The 18,157-nt window shown below is 40.8% G+C and overlaps 2 protein-coding genes across 2 annotated transcripts; one reads left to right on the top strand and one right to left on the bottom strand.

The window, feature by feature from the left end:
- Positions 1 to 2,227: 2,227 nt before the first annotated feature.
- On the bottom strand, positions 2,228 to 6,408 carry LOC118422443 (NXPE family member 3-like). The gene is made up of 6 exons (XM_035830018.1): positions 6,214 to 6,408; positions 5,433 to 5,903; positions 4,784 to 5,115; positions 3,978 to 4,201; positions 3,685 to 3,768; positions 2,228 to 3,281 (listed from the first exon to the last, which is right to left on the bottom strand). The coding sequence occupies exons 1-6, from the start codon at positions 6,280 to 6,282 to the stop codon at positions 2,761 to 2,763; spliced, it is 1,701 nt and encodes a 566-aa protein (XP_035685911.1). The 5' UTR covers positions 6,283 to 6,408; the 3' UTR covers positions 2,228 to 2,760.
- Positions 6,409 to 11,613: 5,205 nt separating this feature from the next.
- Positions 11,614 to 17,696, top strand: LOC118422424 (NXPE family member 4-like). Its single transcript, XM_035829989.1, has 7 exons — positions 11,614 to 11,695; positions 12,844 to 12,914; positions 13,520 to 13,972; positions 14,888 to 15,216; positions 15,683 to 15,915; positions 16,115 to 16,195; positions 16,860 to 17,696. The coding sequence occupies exons 2-7, from the start codon at positions 12,852 to 12,854 to the stop codon at positions 17,411 to 17,413; spliced, it is 1,713 nt and encodes a 570-aa protein (XP_035685882.1). The 5' UTR covers positions 11,614 to 11,695; positions 12,844 to 12,851; the 3' UTR covers positions 17,414 to 17,696.
- Positions 17,697 to 18,157: the final 461 nt, after the last annotated feature.

Raw genomic sequence — 18,157 nt, 5'->3', positions numbered from 1 at the left:
TTGTCTCAAACTGGGACAGAAGGGGTTAGTGTGTTTTTACTTAGCGGTTGTTACGCACGGAAAGTGGTTCGCTAAGCTTGAATCGAGGCCAACGACCGTAAGGCAAGCCCGGGCATGGTTGGGGTTCCTTCCTTCTCTGGAAAAGTTCCAATTGTTACAGATTTTCAAAGACCGCAAGGAGAGAACAAAAGGGGATGCTGACGCAGTTTGGGGCATTGACTCGGGTGCTAAGTGCTATTAAACCGCTTGTAGTTACCTCTGAAGTATCAAATATCGTATCAAATATCTGTATCTGTATCTATATAGCCGGTATAACCACCCTTCGGCGTAACACACCAGCTTCGCAGGCACGCGCTAAATATAGGGGCAGCATAATGATTATAATATAATAATGACAAATATCATAATGACAACAAAATACGGTAGACGACAGAAAGAAAGAAGGTTTCAACAAAGATAGTTGTTTGTTTGTTTCTACAGTTTTGTCAACACAAACCAGACATAATTTTTTATTAAAACAAGGGTTTAGGACTTCTTATTATTATTTAATAATAACCTGTCCAACACGATATCAAATTTTTCCAACAGACCGGGTGCAGTATGACGTTAGCCAACAGGTGGCGCGCTAACTTCCGCTTGCCTTCTTGGAAGCCGATTAAAAAAAGTGTTTGGCATTAAAGATTGTAACAGGGTCATATTCTCGGAAAAGGTCAGTGAGTTCTTTTGTACTCAGCAGCGCTATTTATATTCACAACGATACCGCCTGCCAGAACGCAGCTGTTATATACCCCTTTCCACTAGGACGGCGCTCTCGCCGCGCTCTCTCCGAGCAGTGCGATCTATTAAAACATTCATTATTGACATATATCTCAACGACTTCTATAGTAAAGAAACGAATCTTTTTACACTTTGTGTGTTTTGTTGTCTTCTCAGCCGATCAAAGAATGATTGCTCAAAAACTTCAAATATGGATCGCCTGCCCACCCAACCCTAACCTCCGTGCAGATGTTAAGAGCAAAATAGCGAAGGTTACTCAGTGGCCATGACCCCCAAGATATGACCGATATGTGCTCTAGGAAAAAGGCAAATTCTTTGGTGTTGTTGCTCGACAGTTTAAGGCCTGTGACACCTGTAGATTCTCAGTCGAGCAGTTATATGGCCATAACTTTTGATGAAACCATCTGTTTTCAACAATTTTTGGCCAGTTAACGTAATTCACCCATATTCAAAATATGATGACAAGAAAATTGTGGATCCTCAATATTTTGGGTTTAAAAAACCATTTTTTGGTAAAAAATAGGGATGCTATTAAAATGGGTCTGTGCCCACTATGAAATGATTGTCTAACTGAGTCATATTTTCTGGAGTAATAGATTATATCTCTGTGATATCTAATATGCCCGGGGATCTTGCCGCTTTACATCGGTAAGGCTCCGTTTTGGGGCAAAAACAGAATTTTTTGACAATTTTTTGGTATTTTTCGTACAAATATCAATACAGCCACGGAAATCAAAGATATTGCAAGAAGGCCCGCTTGATTTCTGAAGGTCTAAGGCTTAATGAACCTAAATCTGCACAAAACTCGTAATAAAACTGGTGCCCTGATGTGGGCAGGGGCCGACGAAACACTACTTACCCTACATGAACTGCGCCCAAGTAAGACATGTTTGACTGTACGTAACATTAACCGATGGTAAAATATGAATGTTTTATGTCTGTATCTGTTAAATTGCTGTTGTATCAATGCGAAATTTCGCAAGCAGTTAGCCTTATAAGACATCAGTCAACTGCCATACAATCATTTTGGGCTAGAAATACCGATTTATAGCATTATTTTGCTGTTTCCTTGAAGTATGAGCGCCTCGCTGTTTTCCCGCCACTGCACACCCCGGGAGGTCGGAACGCATGTTCGGACTGTACCACTTGCAGCCCTCGCGGGGGTGCCCTTTTGTTAACCGCTTCTAGTTATGCCGATATTTGATAAATACTAGATCAATATCTTTAACATTTAACATTAATAAGTCTCAAGAAAAGTAGATAGTGTGGCCCGTGCATCGTAAGTTCCTGTTTTCGCAATGTAACATTAGGTACTGACATTGGACCGTTCTAAAAACGCTCCGGCCCGGCGGGGTTACCTGAGGTCACGCAGTGGTTCAAATTTCATGTTCGACCAAAATTGTCACAGGCCTTAAAGTGCCCGTGTCTACACGTATACAGAAAATGCACTGGTGGAAGTACAAGGTTGCTGCTTTTGTTTACAAAACCTGAGATAAAAGCAAAAGTCAATTGATCGCTGAATAAGAAATTGAAGTTCACCTCAGATTCCCGCCTGGCAGAATAGTAATAGGGATATAGTAATATGGCCATTCCGAAATGACCTCTGTGCAGAAACAACAACCGTTTCTTTCTAATTAACTTATTGAACAACATGGTTCATTATCTTCTTCCTGCAGTATGCAATCGTTTCTGTAGGTGACGCTTCTGACATGTCGGCAAAGCTGTACATTTAAAATACAGAGTAGCATGCAAATCTGATACCAAACTAACGCGAAAACAATATGGACTATTGCACTACTTTGAGTAGTTAGTTGTTATGTCATTTAACTTCGTTAAATTTGCGATTTCCATATACGTACATGAATTTAATTTTAGTGTATATATCTTAGTATGATTAGTGACCTCTGTATTTGTATGTATATAATGTAGCATTACGTGAAGTTTACTGCCTTTAAAATCATTTCTCTCTCCCGTTGAACCTGACTAGATCGGGCAGATATGAGACAACAGTCTGTTCAGTTGACTGTCTACCATCGTTTGATCTGGGTGAACGCGGTCTTTACCCGGCTGACACACGCTCATGTCCCACGTTTCCAACACGACCACGTCTGGATCCGCCCGGAACACCTCTCGTATCACCTCCGTGATCTGGTAAGCCAGCCAGTCGCTCCCGAGCACATAGTACTCCAACCTTCCTCTCGTGTGTTCTCGCGTTGTCCCAGTTCTCACGAAAACCTGCGTGTTGGGACTCCTGCGCTTGAGACGGTGTATGGCGGCCCGTATGGCGTACATTCGCGACCGGATCATGTCCAGCGGCTCGGCGGTAAAGTGAGCCCACAGACCGAGAACCACTACCGTGTTCGGGCCTCCGCGAATGGAGTCCAGTACGTCGGCAGTGTAACTGAAATCGTTAAAGTAAATCCAAGCTCCCCCTTGTACGGGGAAGTGATGGAACCGGTAGCGAACAGAGATGTTCCACTGGTTGTTGTCACCACCTAGGAGAGCTGAAAAGAGAATGAAGTACTAGTGGTTTTTGTAACAATACCGACATGGATACAAAACAGCCGACTCATGATGGTGGACAAGGGTACAACGTCGTCCGTGACGTACCCACTAGTGGACCATACCACTTGTTACATAGGTGGTGATCGATACCAACTATATCCAACTATACATGTAGTGGCGTGATTTCTTTTATTTCTTTCATTTGTCTTATAGTTACCATTTAGTTGACGCTTAGATATACGGAAGCCATTGTCTTTTTAGAGTGCTACCTGTATGTTGATTTGGTCGCAAATGCACCCTTTCTCACTGTTACACACGGCTATAAGTGTAACAGTTGCAAATTTGATCAATTCCCGGACCAAGAAACGTGCCAGAAACCTTTTTAAGGAAACATTTACTAACCTGTTGAATCCATGGTTGTTTTATTGTAGTACAGTGGTACTACCTTTTGCAAACGCTGGCTCCATTGTCTAAGGGTGGAGTCGCCTAAATTAGAGAAATAGAAATATTTCTGTATCAAATTTTATCTTTTAGTTAGGCATTCATGCTTAAATGATATTGGTAGTAACGAGTTAGATAAGAAGGTCCCTTTTTCTCTGTAAAACCAAACTCGGATTCAGGAGTACTGTTCAGTATTGTATTCTGAAGCATGTCTTTTAAACATGATTGGTCAATAGACGTGGTCAGCTGTATACCTTGCATGTACAATGTCTTGTTAGCCAGGCATCTCTGAACGTCTTCTTTGGCAAAAACTCGGACATTGCAGACTGATGATCTCCAGACCTTGGCTGACCAATATCCCAGAGCTGATGACTTGTCCCAGGTACACGATGGAAGTTGTTCATGCGATGGAAGTTCTGCCTCAAGGACACGTATGGGCTGCTTGACCCCTACTTCAAGTTCCGCCTCAAGATATGGTCTGTGTGTCGAGAAAATAATCAACGTATTTCTATATGTTTTTCAACCTTTATCAACATTCACATAACAGTGCACAGGCAGTACAATGCATACATGATAATACATAAAAAGGAATTTTGATCAAGTTGTGTTCAAAGAGTACAAAGATTGTTGTCTATTTCTATAGTGTTATTTGACATATTTCTAAAATACACAAAATTTGGTTTGACATGTTTACAGAACATATTAGATTCAGAATTTAGCAATGAGCCTATTCAAAAATTGTTAGCAATGAGCCTATTCAATGTAAAAGTGGCAGTACAATGGTATTTCTAAATTAACCCTATTATCACTAGGTGGTGTAAGGTAATATCTATTACGACCAATGTGAATAAACAAAGAGCAATTTTTTTAACAAGATGGATATCAAAACACTATATGAGATAAGCTAAGCTCAAAACAGTATAAGAATATTTTAACGTATGCAATGTACATTAAAACATTTGCATATTAGAATAAGTGACATCATGCCATGTGAATTAACAAGTACACTAACAAATGTTATCAGTTTATAGCTGTATTTGCAACTTCTGGAAGGACTTACTTTTGGAAAAGTTTCTTTTCTTCATCATTAGACACAAGACTCGGTGTCTTTGTTCTGCTATTGCCCGGCGCCCACCGGCACTTGGAGATGGCGGAACATGGAAGTTTTTCCGGCCTCTCACAAACCCAGGTTCCGTTCACCTCACCCTTTGAGAAATCGCACTGTTGGTTGGGCGGTAGGCTGGGGTTGGCAGAACTAAAGCACTGTTTGGTGTAGGTAGCGTTTATGTTCTCGTCGACAAAACTGCAATGGAAAACTCTCTTGTTTGGAATTTTTCGCACCCTTTGTAGAACCTTGACTGCTTCGCTTGGATGGACGAGTTGGATCTTTATCTGATATAAAAGGGCAGAAAGATTTGATGTATATACACTGATATATGTCTCTGGTAAAGAAAAGGTTTCAAAATACATTTGCAGATAGTTACGAACACGAGAAAATATTAACAATGGTTAAAGAATATGCAGTGTCCGTAGACCGGAAAAATGGTAAACTTATGAAAGAAATACACACGTTTTAGGGAACTATTTTACTTTGTCCCAATCATAATCGCTGGAAAATATGAAAATGGGCTCATGCGCTTTAGATAACCACAAGACACATTTTGATGGGTGATTTCCGTTCGCACCCACCAAAGTCTAACTGTACTCACCAAAACGCCGCCTACCCAGTAGAGCGGGAACTGCACAGTGTAGGTACCGTTACAGTGGTCAGTGACGTGGCCGGCACTACTGGCCTGTAGCGAACGGTCACTACTGACCAGTCTGGCACGGAAAAAGTCTCCTCCGTACGTTTTCGGCCTTCCTTCTCTGTCTCTTGCCACCACCCTTACGGTAAGAACGTCTCCTTTGTGATACAGACTACCTCTGTTCAAGACACGTATGCTTGTATTGTTTGGGCACGTGACCTGCTCTTGGTTGCAAGGTTCAATATTTGTAACGCTTAGGCCTTTGGGTTTTACATTTCGACTAAGATTAGTCCTGATGATATTTGGAATTGATAGATTTTGACGGATTTTAGTCGACTTCTGGTTAGGGATTTTAACACTCTGAAGTAAGCGAAGTTTAGGTAGTGGTTTGGGGAATCCGACATTTAGCCAGGATAGACCAAGGAGTTCTAATGTCTGTGTGACAGGAAAAAAATTAAACAATTTAAGAACAAAATGATATTGTTACCTTAAAATGTGTAATATACATTTCGTTTGAATCATTATGATTTGTTCAATCTTTTTCTCCAACACTATAAAGCTTCCCTCCTATACGACAGTCATTGTTAAAGGGCGTTGCATCAATGCACTTTTTGATTTGCAGGTGTAAGATGCTATCTTAACTTCTTTATGATAAAATGGAGTGTGTTAGCGTTTTTGCAATAGCCTTTGAGGTACTACATAACATGAATACATTTGGCCATTATAACAGTTTAAGAAAACGTACCACAAGGATAAATACGACAGTAGCCAGGACCGTAAACGCTGCATACATCCGGGTACTGGCCATAGGCATGACGTAATCTGCTGAAAACACAATCAATGCAGTTCTCACAAATGCAAAAGTGTGATCCTTCTAGACAAATAAAGGTAGTCCCGTAATATGTTTTAAAAACCCTAATCTGACCGTATAGGTCTTTCTGGACCCATGCGTATATTCATATCTGCCATATCAACATTTTTCATCGGAGAAAAAAACCCTGTGAAGAATTGGTTTGCATACATGTCTTACAACGTCTAACAAATTTTCACTGAGTTTTGCCCATTATTGTATGCTAATAAGTTATAGCTGCCCCTACGGCCGGTGAGGCTATGGGACCGGTAAGATGAGGTGAGTAAGCTTTACTCTGTGTCTGGTTCGTTGGGGTTCAAAATGACGTAATATAAAGAGATTTCAATAAAATAACAGATATTTCTCATTATTGCTATATAGTAAACAAGTTATAGTTGCTTGAAAGAGTAAAACACCAACTTTTTGTAAATAAATTAGTATTTTAGTGTAAAACAGAAAATATGCTCTCATCTTCTAAAATTTTATGCTGTCTTGTTTCCACCTGTGCGTAGACCCATGATAAAAAAGTGTGGCAATTAAAACTATTGCCATGGCGACGGTTTTATTTTTCATGTGTATTAATGATTGTTGTTGTAGGTGTGTTGTATTTGTGTTCTATCCTTTCGCCTGGCTGTATGTATGAAGATGATCATCTCATCTACCTACATAACAATGTGTTCAAAGTATGAAAGTCTTAGCCAAGAAAGCTATTGTAGCATTTTCTCAAAAACTATGTAAATGAGACCCTGATTTGCCCTTCTTACGTCTGCATGTTCAACTTAACGTACATGTTGCTGCCAAATGTCGGAAGAATGGAATTTCGTCATTTAATACTATGATAACAATTTCTGATTAATTATGCAAATTAGGTAACAATTTGCATAATTGATGTCTATCGATATTCATCTCTTTTCTAGTTACATATGTCATGTTTACGTGTCCTAGTAGTAATGAAATATTGTGGCTTAATAAACTGTGCTCGTTAATTATGCAAATTAGCTGCATTAATAGCCCTTATTTATGGAAGGCATCTCTGAAGTTATCTACATATCAAAAATCACGATGATCCATCAACCCCTTCCCGAGTTATTCCCTTCCAAAAGTATGGTGCAATTGCGCACGCGCGGACGAATTGCTGTAGAATTTCGGGAATTTTTGCCAATCGAATATATACTTAACAGTAAAAATAATATTTCTCTCTTTTTGAATTACATATGGCATATTTTTGAGCATTTTGGCATGCACCTTTAAGACCAAAAGGTGTATTTCTAACACCAAACGGCATGTAGAAAGCAAAATTACAAGTGTTCAATGTGTTTCAAGCAGTACAAAAACTGTCCGAAGTTTCATCTGGGGGCGACCAAGCCATCAAAAGTTACAGGAATACTCCTTTCCTTTAAGCCTTGGTCGCCTTAACCCACCCGAGTATAGTGATTACAGAAAAAGCTGAAATATAAACCAGAGAGCTAACATTCTATTTGATTTACATTTGTTAAAAGGCATTCAATTGTCGGGAAACCATAAATGTTTGATAGACAGTTTTACTCTTGGATTACATGTAAATGTTTCTCAGCTCACGTTGTATCCTAGACACAAACGATAACCTAGCAACCTGTATCCGGCGCCACGCCATAGTTATTGATCGCTAGAGTGACTCTCATTAATCTTTAGAATATGAATAAAGATTGAATGATTTTATTGGGACTGAATGTTGTCATATCTTTAGAACCGTTAAAAGTGGGGTACATTTTCAGGCATTGTCATTCAGGAGCAATATTGTGATTAACGTTTCCACGGGACGAATTGATCATAATTAACTACTATTCTATTGCCTCGGCATTTATACAGTAAACTCTTTTGTCTAAACATTCTATGGTGGTGATTCATTACAAAAGACTTCACTTTAGTCAAGCGGAAGTGGCAAAACGCAAAGTCAAAACTGGATAATACTAGAAAATATTTTGCGATGTAACCCCAGCAGGTCGTTAAACGTGATTTGTCGTCAAAAATGGTCATCAAGATATCTGAGAATGGGGGGAAATATGGCAGTATGGGGCCCCCCCCAAAAAATAATTTCTCTTGTATTCACCCTATGTTGGACATTGGGGGATGGGTGTGGGGGTTCATTCGCCCCTCTTTATAATTTCAAAACAGCTTGATCTACGATCACCAAATTTTCAGAGAGTTATGTGCTTGTTAAAATTTTATGAGTCCTGCAATTTTGATATCATTATGATTTAATCTGACGAAATTATGACGTCATTAAGCTGATTTCATCGGCTAAAACAATCTATATAGGGAATTCCCAAAATACCTAAAGATATTAAGCAAAAAGTTAACAATATAGGGTTATTATTTAATGAACATTTCAGGCTTTTTAAATTTTATAGTCAAGAGCGACCACAATACCGTCAAAATGACGTCTCAAGTGTATTTACCTATCACTTTCTATTCCCCAGCTAAGATCATTAACCTTAATTGTCTAAAGATACATCATTTTCAACCTATAATCCAAAAATCATGAAAATGGACTGAAAACTTTTTTTGAAACTTAAATTCGAAAATAGTGGGAAAAGTCACGAAGTTCGGTTGTCCTAGCACAAGTCATTTGCACGGAGGCAAAGTGGGCGCAGGCACTTTCACCAACACCACCCTTCCCCCCTAGTCAGGATGGGGTTAAGATATAGAGAAGAAAACATTTAAACCTAAACATAGCAACGTGTTGAAGTTTTACCTTATGCAGTAGTTGACGAAGGCACAGGATTTGAGTTCAAGTGGGCTTTCTACGGTGCTAGCTAGGGTAGTCTGTCTTAGTCCGTATACCCGCCTAGCCACTGGGTCTAATTGGGCCAATATCTAGTTAACCATAAAGTTCGTTGCTATGTTTCTTTCGTTGAGCAATTGATAACAAATAATTTTACGATAGGCAGTAACCAAGTAAGGTCACAAGGACAACTCCAATTTCAAAGCTGCATGCCAACAGGTTAGTAAATTACTGAACAAAGAAAGGGCTCCAAGCCTACGGAAATTCCACCAGCAGCCAGAATAACAGCACTTTGTCTGGTTGAATTCCAATTCTTGTGCTGGTGTAAACTTGACGGTAAATACTTTCCCCTATATATCATGTGCCAACATAATAGCGACCAGAAAAGCTTTAACAGTTTGTATTAACGGACTAAACAAGAGGCCGCGTGGCGTTATTGGAGGGTTTTGGCCCAGAACCCAGGGGTACTGGGTTTTAATGTTGTCATTCTACTAATCGTGTGACCTCGGGAAAGGCACTTCACACGACTTTCCCTACTCCATCCAGGTGTAAAATTGGTCACTTGACCTCGGTTAAGGTAAACATGGTCAACATAGAGGGGTGCGCTCCGGCTTTCCATATCATAACAACCCTCTAGTTGTTCCTACGTCTCTAAAACACCTTTCCCTAATCAAAGCTGTCGTTCTTTGTATGTGACACTGTTGAAATAAGTTATCAACTCGATTACAGCGCCACATTGTCCCTGTCTGTCGAAAAGTCTTGATAAATGAGGCACGGTTTTGACGCCGCGTTTATGGGCTTATAAATAATTGGCCCAATTAGGCCCAGTTGCAAGATTATTACTGAGACATACTACTGTAACAGTAAAACGTCAAAAGAATCAGTACAACTCCTAATTGTCTCGTCCATTGCTGCAAAAAGTTAAACTTCAATACCATGACGTCATTAATTACAACGCTTTAATCCAAACTAAGATGGACAAAATCACAGTTAAGACCATATCATATACTTGGTGCCTACCGGCATCTTGTATCCAAATTTTACCCTTTCATTCTCAGAGCTGAATTTTCCGACGATCTTCCGACCTTGTCGTCGGAACGTATTTCTGAGTCTCATCCAGTTTTGTGTTTTACCACTTCTCGCTAGACTTAAGTACAGTTATTGGTTTCCGTACATTGTACCTTGTGCAAATGTAAATGTCAAACAGTATAGATACTAGCGGACACGTTTATAGCGAAAGATATGTCGACATTATCGTCCTGCAGAATACAATCGTTTCGATAGGTGACGCTTCTGTCATATAGGCGAAGCTGTGCATTTTTAACACAAAAAGACAAAAAGAAATCTGATACAAAACTAACACAAAAACAACACGGACTATCGATACTACTTTGTTTGTTTGTTTGTTTATTCAGTTTGCACATACAAAATGATAATAGATACAGAAGAGAATAAAATATAAAACAGGTGCAGGAGGAGGGAAAAAAACCTTAACGGTTTATGCTGTGCCCTCCTCATCTATGCTTATACAAAACGTATGATCAATGAAATCATAATTAACAAAGAAAGAACTAGCACATGTTAGAATAATGCAAAAGATGTACGATCAGTGAAATCAATAAATAACAAACATAAGTAACTAACACAATCATATGTTATTATAATACAACAAAAGATGTATGATCAGTGAATCAATAAATAGCAAGGAGAAGTAACTAACACAGTCATCTGTTATAGTAAAAAAAGAAAATGTGTGATCAATGAAATCAAATGATAATAGCAATATGAATTAAGTTTGGGCAGTTAGTTGAACGTTACGTCATTCCGTCAAATATTGAATTCGTTGGATCTAAATTTATAATTAAAACGTTAACGTTGATGACTCATTTTTCTTTACCGTTGAACCCGTCTAGTTTGGGTAGATATGAGACAAGAGTCTGTTCAGCTGACTGTCCACCATAGTTTGATCAGGGTGAATGCTGTCTTTCCCCGGCTGACACACGCTCATGTCCCACGTGTTCAACACGACGACGTCTGGATCCGCCCGGAACACCTCTCGTATCACCTCCGTGATCTGGTAAGCCAGCCAGTCGCTCCCAAGCAGGTAGTACTTTAACTCTCCTCTCTTGTGTTCTCGCGTTGTCCCAGTCCTCACGAAGACCTGCGTGTCGGGACTCCTGCGCTTGAGACGGTGAAGGATGGCGGCCCGTATGGAGTACAGACGCGACCGGATCATGTCCAGCGGCTCGGCGGTAAAGTGAGCCCACAGACCGAGAACCACAACCGTGTTCGCGCCTCCGCGAAAGTCTCAATAGTTGTACCTTCCGAAAAGAAATGAAATATGTTCCTTTCAACACACCACAATGGAACTGCATTTGTAATTTGAAACTCATTTTGTACAATTTTACAAACACGACCTAAAATGAGCGAAAGGCCAGCTTTTTTTCGAAAGCACTTGTTTGAAAACATATTCTCTCTACACATGTCAAGGACGGACGACCAGGCTAATTCGGCTATACCGGTTGGACTGCCTTTACAGACATAGTGTGACAATAACAGGTCAGTACTGCAACTTTGAAGATCTCTGGCGTTGTCAACAACTTTGTCTCACAGGTGGGAACATATTTACTGTATACATTGTAGGTGAAGGAATCAAGCTGTCTTTTTTCGTTGTGAAAAGGGTTTAAAGTTATCACGTCATGAGGGGGTATAAATTGGTGGTGTAAGACGTTGTAGTCCAGATATGTCGCAGTATGGCTGAAACACGTAGTTTGGGTTATTATTATCTCTCGCGGGCTTGGTTTAATGAGGGGAGGTAACTATTTGTCGGGCTAGGAGAGCGATTTAGTCTACACAGGCTCTTGTTTGGGAGGTGTTTACGGCCATTTAGGTAGCCACAATTAGTCCCTATGACACAAGAGCCGCAGGTAACTGTTGTATTGGGGCAGACTATCCTAGAGTCTGGGATGAACTAAACTGCTGTGCCCTAGCTCAATTATGCATAAGGCAAGTAACTTTCATAACGTTAGTCCACGTTAGGCTCAAATGCCATCCTTCTATCTTTGTCTTAGTTTTTTCTATCTTAATCAGGACACCCCCCCCCCCCACTTCAAAATATATTTTGCTCTAGATTTTAGCTTGCTTGGCCCTTGTTTCAAATTTGAAAGGCGGCATTTTCCACCCATAATGTGTTCTTTGAAGCTCTTGCAATTTTCTACTCCGACTGTTTTTTTTCTTAATTTTGTGTATTAAATCCTTTTATCCTTCTCTACATTAAACAGTAAAGCAAAGGGCACAACCCACCGTACATGCAATCTGTCTGTCGGTTTGTTTTTTTTTGGGGGGGGGGGGGGACGTCCGCCACGTTTTGTTCTGAAAACGTTCAGGCTGTACAGCGCAGGCGCGTCGCCCGTACTGGCACGAATTCGCTGTCCGATGGCACACAAAGTTTTGCCCGCACGTTAAGTTCTACGGTATGTCTGCGTGCCCCAAAATTCGTCGGATCCCCTACGAGTTCGTATGGAGGCAGATTGATTGAATTGACTTACGGATCCAAAAGATTGTCACGAAGACAGCACGTATAAAATTTACACGTACCCTTGTTGTACCCTTAGCTTTAGTCTAGTTTTCAATTTGACGACATTTTGAAATATTCAAATTAAAATCCCTAAAATTGTATCTTCACTCGCATCGGAACTGTCACACTGTGCAAATTTGAAAAGGCTTTGCTATGCGCTAATTGGTTTTTGTTGTGTTGACAGAGCACACGATGGCCCAAACCCGGATGTCTGTTGTGTTTGCGGTGCTAGTGGCTGTCGTCATTTTACTTACGGTACGTTTTTTTTATTTCATCCCCTACTGTTAACATGGGAAGAATTTGTTGCTGCCACTTATTACTTCAACGGGAATTCTTCGTTAACCAGGAAAAGTGTGGCACAGAGTTGTAAAATATAAAAATTCTCCAAATTTCTTTGATTACCTTGACTGAACCCACTTAGGAATAAGAGAATGGACTTGCAGACACTTTGTACTAACTACGTTGTCAAGTCACCAAACATTTAGCTAATGCTACTTCACCTTTATCCACGGGGCAGCCAATATCCGTTATTTAAGAGGGTATTTAGTGATATCAAGTCCACGAAAAGCTGTCTCAAACTGCAATGTTTTGAAAATATTGCAATTTATAGCTAATGCCCTTGACTTGATATCCATAAATGCTAGTTTTTAAAAACAACGGATATAGGTTACCCCGCAGGTAAAGATGAACTAAGGTTAGGTGTAGAACGAAGCGGCGGGCATTCGGTGACGGGAAAAAGTGAAAGCAAATCATAGAGACAACAAAAGTAATGTACCATTATTATAAGAAAAGTCTTCTAAATTGTAATACAAAACCATCACTTTGTAATCGTTTATTTCATCCTTTTTTTTATCTTGCAGGCTAAATTCTTTGCTTTACCTCGGGCGTATTTCGGAATAACTAACTCATGGCATCAAATCGAGCTAGTCCCTTCACCAAAAAGGAAGTTAACCAAAACTCCTCATCCTGAAATAGTCGCGTTTCCAATAAAAGTCTCATGTCTATACAACACTGGAGACAAGCTTGAAAAAGTCACAACCCAAAGTGACCTAGATCAGGTCACGTACCCAGGGTATACAGACGTTACCGTCTTAAGTAAAGACAATGTCTATCACCGAGGAGACGTTCTCACCGTAAGGGTGGTGGCAAGAGACAAAAAAGGAAGGCCTAAGACGTACGGAGGAGACTTCTTCCGTGCCAGACTGGTCAGTAGTGACCGTTCGCTACAGGCCAGTAGTGCCGGTCACGTCACTGACCACTGTAACGGTACCTACACTGTGCAGTTCCCGCTTTACTGGGTAGGCGGCGTTTCGGTGAGTACAGTGAAATACTCTTTGCGGATACATACAGTTAACCATGATTTAAAGTGCTATTGCCGTTAAAAGTCAACAAGCTCTTATCACATTCAGTCACAGTATAACAGTATCATTCGTTCGACATTATACTTTTGTTCAAATTATACATCCTTTTGATTTCATTGACGATCGAATCTTAGAAATGCTACTTCTAATTACTGTAGTAAGGTAGTCAAGACAATTTTCTGCCTTTGACGTCATTGAGAACATGGCAGTTAGTTCGGAACTTGCCACCGCAACTCGCAAAAAATTCTTCAGTCCATACGACTGCGATTAAAGTGGGATCGTGTGTTTGTCCTATACATTTTGGAGGTAATGGGTTCAAATCCGCTGATATCTCACCGACCTTGTGTCCTCGAGAAAGGCAACTTTCCTAACTTCACCCAGGTGGAAATGAGTTCCTAGCTTTGGTTAGAGCCGTCCCTCCGATAGGACGTTAAATGGAGGTCCCATGTTTTAGGAGAGCCACACCCCGAGTACGTTAAAGATATGAGTGGTTCAACCCTACAGTCCTATGGCCGCACCTTGGGCAATTACTGTCGTATTGAGGTCACCTGAATGGCACTGAATGGCAGCTCGCTCCAGCTCATTGCGATTTAGTCGCTCCTATGGTAAGGTCTTCGTAGCCCCTGATTGCGATGAGAGTCGGCACACCCAATAACAACAATAACAACTGTACGTTTGTGTAATATTTCCTTTTCTGTATGTAAAAAAATATTTTGCGAATTTCGCGGTTGGTTGCCGTGTCTGCTATGACGTCACAAGCGGGAATAATCTTGATTGCCCGCTAATTGAATGTAATAAAGATATATACCTTTTTATACACGGCGATAACTCATAGCCTTGGTATGTTTTGTATACTTCATACTTTAGATAAAGATTCAGCTTGTCCACCCAAGTGAAGCAGTGCAGGTTCTACAGAGAACAAGAGAAACTCCGAACAAGAGATTCTTCTTCTGCTCCTTCGTCGACGTAAAAACGAAGTCTACAGAATCACGACAATGCTTCAGTTCTCCCAACCCCAGCCTACCGCCCCAACAACAGTGCGATTTCTCCAAACGGGAGGTGAACGGAACCTGGATTTGTGAGAAACCTAAGAAACTTCCTTGTTCCTCTATTTCAATGTGTCGATTTGACGCGGACAAGAGTTGGAAAAGAGCAGCTCGTCTCCTGTCTGGCAAGGAAATAAAAGTTTTTCAAAAGTAAGTGTCACCAATGATGTTTTTCAATTGAATGTATGCATGATTAAAGTCATGCTGTAGTTGTTTCTTAGGCTTTGGCATAGTTTGTTTTCTGACACAAAAACCACTCACTCACTCACTCACTCACTCACTCACTCACTCACTCACTCACTCACTCACTCACTCACTCACTCACTCACTCACTCACCAACTCAAGCTTACTCACTAACTCACTCACCAACTAACTCAATCACTCACGAACTCATTCGCTTGCTCACTCACGCACTCGCTTACTTGCTCGCACAATCACTCATTCATACGTTCGCTTGCTCACTCACTCGCTTATGATCACTTACTCAATCGCTCACTCGCTCGTTCACTCACTCTTACTTTCACACTCACTGACACACTCACGTACAAACAAACGCACACACACATGTATACTTACTCATTCATTTATCCTCATGTTTTGCTTATCAATACACAGACCATATCTTGAGACAGAACTTAAAGTAGACCCCAAGGAGCCAATACGTGTCCTTGAGGCAGAATTGACCACACCTCAACACCTTCCGGCGTGTACCGGGGACGCACGTGAGTCTGGGGTCACACTGGGTCATTGGTCAGCCAAGGTCTGGAAATCATCAGTCTGCAATGTCCGAGTTTTTGCCAAAGAGGACATCCGGCGATGCCTGGCTAACAAGACAGTACACACGCAAGGTACGTAACATGTAATGGTGGGTTCACATGTGCACTGTGCACGTGTGTCTGTACACATTGGCACATGTTCATGTGCACAAACACAATGCTTGCTTGTTAAATGTGGTCATTACCATACACAACGCTACGTATTTCTTACAATCATATATGTATCATATAAAAGGTCGACGAACTTTAGTCTGACTTTATTTTACCACAGGCGACTCCTCTCAATTCCAGTGGTGTAAACGTTTGACGGAAGTGATACCACTGTCAAAGACAGACACCATGGGTCCGGAAGGTTTGTCTTAATCTCCAAGCAGATCCTACGGTGTCATAAGATAAAAAAATCAAAGCTGGCCGAGAAGTATAGCCAGTTAATGGAGTCAAACGGGAAGTTTGATACTATACATTACGCACCATGGATTTGGTTGGAGATTAGGTTTGTCTATGGCTATAGCTAGATTGGCGTCGTGTGTGTTGGAGCCGAGTAGAGATTAACTTGCCTTTAAATAGAACGAACTAATCTTCCTCTCCTTGATAGATCATTTCTAACTTGAAAGTTAACCTGTGTTAGTAAAAGGCATTACTTAACTAGTTTAACTGTAATATCAAACACAAAAATTGGACTCACCATAAAATTTGACTGAACAACTCACTGCACGTCACGTTATGTAGATAGAACACGTGACTCAGTAAGCAGTGGATCATAGGTTGCAGGAAGTCTATGTCGCCCACCGTCTCTGTTCAAAGAAGGTTGTGAAGCTCGGATGTTGATGGCTTCTTTGATCCCTCTTATTCTAATTAAAAAAAATTGACCCATTTGTAATTTAGCAGATCATTGCAAAGAAATCGGACGTCATGTTGTATTCTACGTACACTGCTTGGAAACGTGGTGAGCAAAATCTAATTTGATTAAGTAGTAAACATAATTCTCTAAGATTTGTGCCTTTTTTCTGTTACAGCTAAGGTCGGCACACCACAAAGACCTCCACATGTCAGAGTGTATGACAACGACCAATGGAACATCTCTGTTCGCTGGCAGTGGCATCACTACCCCGTTCAAATAACAGATTGGCATTACTTTAACGATTTTAGTTACACTGCCGACGTGTTGGACTCCATTCGCGGAGGCCAGAACACAGTAGTGGTTCTCGGTCTGTGGGCTCACTTTACCGCCGAGCCGCTGGACATGATCCGGTCGCGAATGTACGCCATACGGGCCGCCATACACCGTCTCAAGCGCAGGAGTCCCGACACGCAGGTCTTCGTGAGAACTGGTACAACGCGAGAACACAATAAAGGAATGTTAAAGTACTACCTGCTTGGGAGCGACTGGATGGCTTACCAGATCACGGAGGTGATACGAGAGGTGTTCCGGGCGGATCCAGACGTGGTCGTGCTGGACACGTGGGACATGAGCGTGTGTCAGCCGGGGAAAGACCATGTTCACGCCGATCAAACGATGGTGAACAGTGAACTATACAGGCTGTTATCTCATATCTGCCCAACAAACTAGACGGTTTCAAAGACAGATAAAGCACTGCTTTAGTAACAAGATGATCTAAGATGGCGGACACGAAAATCACAATATAAAAAAATTGCGAATGTTTTGTAAACGTTATGATGTAAAACAGGACCCACGGTGATGTTGAGGGCCAATGTAGTTGTTGTGTTAGTTTTGCCGGTCGGGCAAAATATATAATTTTTTCAGGTCAGGATCTGTAAAAAATGTGGAACATGAAAAATACAATTTTTTTTTCATGTCAGGATATATAAGTACAGATTGAGAAGATACTTTGTTGCTTGAAGTTTTTGTTACTCCGGAGCAGTTTTTTTTACTCCGAAGCAACAAGTATAGCTACTCCAAAGCAATATTTCACTGCATGTACATATATGTGGTATATGTTCGTACGTACATGACAAATATACTTACTTACAACAAATATACTTACTCACTTACTCCGGAGCAGTTTTTGTTACTCCGGAGCAGTTTTTTTACTCCGGAGCAACACGTATAGCTATTCCAAAGCAATATTTCACTGCATGTACATATATGTGGTATATGTTCGTACGTACATGACAAATATGCTTACTTTAGGCGTATAGTCTTACGACCAGGGCAAATAAGGGCATGTCTCACAAGAGGGGGTGGGGTGGTGTTGGGGGTGGGGGTGTAAGAATTACCTCAGCGGGTTAGAAGGTCGGCCTGGGCCTTGGTTCAACAAAAAAATAGATAAAAAATAAAGAAAAAGGTAAGGTA

Source organism: Branchiostoma floridae, chromosome 9 (genome assembly GCF_000003815.2).
Source record: "Branchiostoma floridae strain S238N-H82 chromosome 9, Bfl_VNyyK, whole genome shotgun sequence".
Lineage (NCBI taxonomy): Eukaryota > Metazoa > Chordata > Leptocardii > Amphioxiformes > Branchiostomatidae > Branchiostoma > Branchiostoma floridae.
The sequence above is the reverse complement of the archived record's forward strand: the minus strand, read 5'-3'. Positions and strand labels throughout refer to the sequence as shown.

What these genes read in the sequence shown, in the direction of transcription:
- LOC118422443 (XM_035830018.1), bottom strand. Translation starts at nt 6,282, where the DNA reads ATGCCTATGGCCAGTACCCGGATGTATGCAGCGTTTACGGTCCTGGCT. An exon ending in CAAGACATTGTACATGCAAG is followed by an intron (nt 3,769 to 3,977) that starts GTATACAGCTGA and finishes TCTCTAATTTAG; the next exon opens with GCGACTCCACCCTTAGACAA. An exon ending in AACAACCATGGATTCAACAG is followed by an intron (nt 3,282 to 3,684) that starts GTTAGTAAATGT and finishes TTCTCTTTTCAG; the next exon opens with CTCTCCTAGGTGGTGACAAC.
- LOC118422424 (XM_035829989.1), top strand. Translation starts at nt 12,852, where the DNA reads ATGGCCCAAACCCGGATGTCTGTTGTGTTTGCGGTGCTAGTGGCTGTC. An exon ending in ACTGGGTAGGCGGCGTTTCG is followed by an intron (nt 13,973 to 14,887) that starts GTGAGTACAGTG and finishes TTCATACTTTAG; the next exon opens with ATAAAGATTCAGCTTGTCCA. An exon ending in CAAGACAGTACACACGCAAG is followed by an intron (nt 15,916 to 16,114) that starts GTACGTAACATG and finishes ATTTTACCACAG; the next exon opens with GCGACTCCTCTCAATTCCAG.